General features: G+C 29.5%; 1 protein-coding gene across 1 annotated transcript; it reads right to left on the reverse strand.

Moving 5' to 3' along the window:
• Positions 1–1,281: 1,281 nt before the first annotated feature.
• Positions 1,282–3,092, reverse strand: LOC101492152 (phosphoserine aminotransferase 2, chloroplastic). The gene has a single exon (XM_004512193.4). The coding sequence runs from the start codon at positions 2,968–2,970 to the stop codon at positions 1,693–1,695; it is 1,278 nt and encodes a 425-aa protein (XP_004512250.1). The 5' UTR covers positions 2,971–3,092; the 3' UTR covers positions 1,282–1,692.
• Positions 3,093–6,598: the final 3,506 nt, after the last annotated feature.

The raw sequence follows: 6,598 nt of genomic DNA on the forward strand, positions 1-6,598 counted from the left end.
TAAAATAATTCTTAATCAAATTTTACTTATCTTCTGATCAAATTCTTAGTCACAATACAATACACTTTGTCTGTATTGAAGCCAAACTTAAATATTTGTAGTTTTAAGCTTTCGTTTGAATAGTTGATATGTTGTCATTATAAATATAATATGTCATAAATTCAAATTCATAATAACAATTGTTGGTATGGATATCCATTTGCATTGGAAATGGCAATAAATCCTGCATCCATTAAATTTGGCACCTAATAATAAGTGGTATTATGTTAAAACCTAAGATATGTTTGCGAGTTAGTTTTTGGAGGAAAATATTTTGAAAGGTCAGATCTATATTTTGATATTTAAAAAATAAATAAAAGAATAATATAATATTATATGTTTATTTATCATATTTTTTCAATTTTTTTAAAATATCAAATATATAACAAAAGAGAAACGCTAATAATATACTGTTGAACAGAGTCTTCAAAAATCTTTTCCTCTAGAATCCAACTCACAAATAGCTAAAAGGATCTAAAATTTTCTCCTTTTTTTCTTGTTTAATCCAATTAAATTATACATGAAATGGCAGCAAAGTGACACTAGAAAGAGTTGGGAATTGGAATCACGGAAAAAAATAATAGGGTAAAGATTATTTGCCTTTGTGGCGGGAAGCACACTTTACCTTCTGTAATTGTCTCTCTCTCACCCAAGCCTAAATTCAGAGTTTCAAAGATGTATTATAACATTACTTTTTAGAACTTGTTAACATTGTCAAGATGATAAATTTGATTTAATTGTTTGCATATAATTATCGATGTGTAGATTAATTAATAAAATTAAAAAAAAAGTTACTCTTTTTATATTAAATATAAGAAAAAATTAAATTAATAAAAAATTGATGTATTTAATTCAAATTTTAAATTAAACATATAAATTTTTGTTGACATCATTTTCTTTTATATTTAAGACTGAAGTATAAGATAAGAGTTTAGAACACCAAGAGAAATGTATACGAATAAAATAAAAAAATAAATTTATAAATTTTGTGTGACAATTTTGGACTCTCCAATTCCTCGTGTCAAGATTCACTATATTTATAAAGTTGATATATCGATGACTGTTTGATCGAAATTAAATAATCATATTTAAGTTCGGCATTTTTAATTATAAAACTAAAATTAAAATCTAGATTTGTTAACTGTCTGCTCTCAATTGAACGATCTATGAGATGTTCACTGCCTAAATTCAGAATTCTGTGACTGCAGCAAATTAGAATTCCACAATTTTGTACTGTATGACTGGTGAAAACAACATCAATTCCATTATTGAAAATTCTTATAGTTTCAATACACAACTTGCACCATGTTTACTTATCCACAAGAAGTCAAGAACCATTGCTTCCCCCAACCTTTCTAGTGTATATATCAAGGTATTTGTAGTTTATACATAGCTTACCACAGTAGTTCAAATCCATAGAATCTTGTGCAGAGGTATAATGAGTAGAACCTAAACTAATGAAAACACTACATTTGTATATCAAAACATTGCACTTAAAAGTGAAAGGAAACAAAGTAGAAAAAACCAAAGACAACACAAAAAAAAAGACAAAAAAAAAAACACTAACACAAACACAAAACAAAAGCTACTCTAATAGGTTAATTAATGCAAGTGCTTGTTGCATACATAGGAATAGAAGAATATTATCCTCATCTAAGCATGCTTGGCTTGAAAATCCTTCATGAAAGCTACCAACTTCTCAACACCAGCTAAAGGCATAGCATTATATATAGAAGCTCTCATACCACCAACAGACCTATGTCCCTTAAGCTGAACCATCTTTTCCTTAGCAGCTTCCTTAATAAACTCACCTTCCAATTCCTGTTTCTCCAAAGTAAAAGGCACATTCATCAAAGACCTCACAGATTTCTCCACAGGACACTTATAAAAGCCACTACTTTCATCAATAGCATTGAACAGAATCTCAGCTTTTCTCTTGTTATTTTTCTCAACCTCTTTCAATCCACCTCGTTCCAAAAGATCCTCAAAAACCAAACCACACATGTAAATTCCATAACAAGGTGGTGTATTGTAAAGTGAATTGTTTTCATCATGTATCTTGTAATCAAGCATCACAGGGGTAAAACTTTGAGCATTTCCAATCAAATCTTTTCTTATGATCACAATTGTTACACCAGAGGGTCCCACATTCTTCTGGGCCCCAGCATAAATAACCCCAAATTTTGACACATCAACAGGCTTTGAACAAAAATTAGAAGACATATCAGCAACCAAAATTCCACTTGAATTTTTAGGGTTAGGGTAATTAACATCCTTAAACTCAACCCCATGAATAGTTTCATTTGCACAAATATGCAAAAATCTAGCATCTGGGTTTTGTTCAAAATCATCAAAAGATGGAATCTTTGTATACTTTTCAGATTTCCCAGACCAAATCACTTTAGGTTTACAATACTTTTGCGCCTCTTTGAATGCTTTGTCACCCCACGAACCGGTGACGATGTAATCAACGCTGTCTTGTGGAGTGCAGAGGTTTAACGGCACGGCGGCGAATTGTGTGGTGGCGCCGCCTTGAAGGAACAAAACAGAGTATTCAGATGGGATCTGTAAGAGGGTACGTAGATCTGATTCAGCTTTTTGGATTATGGAGAGAAATTCTTTGCCTCTGTGGCTCATTTCCATAACACTCATGCCGGATCCACGCCAGTTGTAGAGCTCCGATTGGGCTTTAAGAAGAACATTTTCCGGTAAGGTGGCGGGACCGGCGGCGAAATTGAAGACACGATCTTGGGATTGGGTGTGGAGAGGTGTTGTAGAGTGCTGTGTGTCTAATTTGGTGGCACATTTGATTGAGATGGGTTTGAATGATAATGGAAGAAAAGGTTTGTTTTTGTTTTTGTTTTTGTGATTAAAAAGGTTTGTGTTTTGAAAGAGACGAGTTTGAGGTGAAGTTGCCATTGATATGGTCATGCTAACGTTGTTGTTGGCAGTTTTCTCTGTTTTTTTTTTTGTCGTGTTGTTGTTTTGAAAATGGAGATGATTAGCAAAGATTTTGAATGTTGAAGAGGATTTATTTATAGTGAGTGTTAATTAAGTAAGTGATTTTTGTGGTGTTTGATATTTTCAACTCACAACTACTACTGCATTGAAAATGTTTTATTATCATTTAAAAAGTCCTTCTCACTTCCTATTATGATCGAAGTTATAAATATATGTTTAACTTTTAAATGGATCTACTATTAGTTACTTTAGTACTTCAATATGTTTTTTTTAGTTAAAGATAGTTATGATCTAAGTTAAATTTAATAGTTATAATATCGAGAATATAAAAGGTATTTATATAGTACATATGAGTTAAATTTTGTATGATAATTTTTAGATTTTTTTGTTATTGTAGTATATGAGACTTTAATGAAATAAATTAGTATAATTAAAATAAATTATTTCCTTTGTACATGAAAAGTTCAAAAATATTGTAAAACTTTTTTTCGTTCAAAGTTTTTTTAATTTATGAGGTACTTTTAATTACATTTACAATTACAACTAATTTAAAATATAACTTTTAACACTTAATCTCATGACCTAAAAAAAAATTTAATCTTCTGATATGTATTTATTTTATTGCTATTTAAGGTCATTAATATGGCATATTAAAAACCATAATTAAAAGAGAATAATTGTGTGTGTTTTTAATTCAAATACTTTTGTTGATGTTGTTGGTTTTTATGAAATTTAAAATTGTTTTTTATTAATTGAGTAAAATTTCAATTATTAACACGATTTGTATGTTTTTATTTAGGTGTATTTATATCTAATAATTTTTTTTTTAAATTATTTCCTTCAGCAGATTTGAATATAATCCATAATTGTCTCAATTTAGAATTATTTTATTTTATGAGAGAGTTTTTAATCATAATTACATTGAAATTGAAAATTAATTTTCGAATTTTAATCTTCTAACACTTCTTTTATTGTTCATTAGTATATAATTTGATTTTTTTTTTTTTCAGTTGTTTATATTGTAGGTAAATTGTTAGGAAGCCTAACTTTGACACCTGATGCAATATATATCATCATATTATATCACAACTAAGATCTTCATAAATTTTAAATCTTCTAACAATACATTTAAACTACAAAAATTGTCACAAATAATAATGCTAAAACTTCACGAAAAAGTACAAAGGCTACTGTAAGCCAAGACCCTATTCATTCATCTTTTTTCATCTCAAACAATTTAAAAAAATAAGATTATCAAAAACATATTTTTTGTTTTTTATTTCTTGAAAATAACTTTTGAAAATTGATTTATAAAATAGATTTCAAAATCTAAAAAACATAAACTGTTTCAAACAAGTAAGTAATTCCAAATGAATAACAAAGAAAGAATGAGCCTGCAAATGTGATGCAAGTAGTCTTCTAATACCTATATGATTATATCAATAATAAGAAGCTAATAATTCTAAGAATGTTCCTTAATATTAACATTAGTTGAACTTTCTGCACTTGTTGTTGGACTTCACATTGTTTCTCCGAGAAATCATGGTCGGAAGACCACACATATTGTGTTGGCAGCTAACATGGGAGGAAGAGAGGCCTATGTGACATAAGAGCTCCTGTTGTAATTTCGTGCTCACAAATGTTGTCATGGCTCAACCTCTTTGCATTTTGGACATTCCCACACGACGTTGAAGATAGTTATTGTAAGTCTAGTTGCAACAATAGCCATAACATTCCACAAATTTGAAACAATGAATGGAGAACCAGCCAAAAGATATGCAATGGGAGTACAAGATGATTATAGCTCCCTTCTAACGCATATGCACCACTCTCTCTCACAACCCATTAGAATAGCAGCAGGACACTTCTCTAGCTTCTTGATCACATTCCATGGAATGAACTGTGTTCCTGTGAAGACAAACTCTTAAAAAAATGGAACCTGCAAGAAGAAATAATAAGTGTAGAACGTATATATAGTATACTAGCTTACCACAATTGTGCCCCATATATATATATATATATATATATATATATATATATATAAAGGGTGTGTTTCTCCAAAGCATAAGTCAATTGGTCCAACGTGGGCAGACCATGTATAACTCCCTGTAAAGTATCAAAATGGAAGATATAAATTTTTTTAGTAAATCAAACGGTTTCTAATATTTCTCCATTTGTATTCTTATAAATTCAAACATATAAAATACCTCAACTTTTAAAGATTTAAATAACTTCAATGTCTTCCTGTGTACATCATAATAGTAAGAGTACTATTTCGATTCATGTTATTAGATAAAAAGCATTAAAAGGATCTATCGAACAAAAACTCCGTCTCTCAAGATTAACAAAGGTGCTGTTGACGGAAGGCATTCAGTAAATTTCTTCCGACATTAGACTGGGAAAATTTTCCCATGGCAGCATCTGTCGCGTGACATTAGAACTTGTTATTGAAACGGATAATAAAAATATACTAAAAACACATTAGACTATATATTAAAGCAAAATTACACAAATACATTTGTAAAACACATGTTTTTGATGAAGACAAAGACCAAGAATTGTGATCAAAGCAACAAAGCTCAAAAAGAAGTTCAAATATCATATATCAACTATAACCAAACATATTAAATATTTAATAAATGTTAAGGTATATGATACAATCAATACTTCAAAAGTACATAAGAACCATTCATCTTTGCATATGAATAAAAATGATTTCATGTCAAAATTACATTAACAATGTTTAAAATTAAAGTTTTTGACAAAAAACAATGTCGTATTCGAATACAGCATATTGTATTCGAATACAAATGCTAAGTCAGTAGCAAAAACTTGACATCTGTATTCAACTACGAGGTGCTGTAGTCGAATACAAATGCTAAGTCAGTAGCTCAGACTACATATTTGTATTCGACTACATGACCATTGTATTCGAATACAAGATGAAAATTTTGAATAAATCTGAACATTATAAGAGGTGTATTCGAATACATACATCATGTATTCGAATACAACTAGAAACAATGCAATTTTTTAGATCTGAAATGTTTCTAGATCATTGCATTTGTTCATCAAAACTCTTAGAACAATAGCCACTTATCTGAAGTGATGTCTATGGAGTATAAATACCACATAGTTTCAGATTAATATACACACAATGCTACTACCAAACCTTGAACAAACTTTGAACAAATTTTTGAATTTTTTTTTTAAGTTATTTTTCTTATTTCAAGTACTTGCATTACATTTTCATATCATTAAGAAAGGTTCTCAAAGTACACTTGAAATAATATTGGATTGATATCACTATATCATTCTTATTCTTATTCCAAATCAAATTACATTATTTGTAAAAGAAAGTAGTACATTCTTAAAGTAGTATAATCTAAGATAATGGTGTGCTATCTTAAAAGTTTTTGTTAGAAGTTTGTAGCAGAAGTCCTATGGTGGGATTTGTACATTTTCTGACAATAGTGGAAAAATCTCTTGTAGTGTGCAAGAGGACTAGATGCACTCTTTGTCACAAAAGAAACCACGATAATATTATGTGTTCATTAATTTATTGTCATTTACTCGTTGTCCTACACTGTCCAACGAG

The sequence above is a fragment of the Cicer arietinum genome, chromosome 8 (assembly GCF_000331145.2).
Source record: "Cicer arietinum cultivar CDC Frontier isolate Library 1 chromosome 8, Cicar.CDCFrontier_v2.0, whole genome shotgun sequence".
NCBI classification, from domain to species: Eukaryota; Viridiplantae; Streptophyta; class Magnoliopsida; order Fabales; family Fabaceae; genus Cicer; species Cicer arietinum.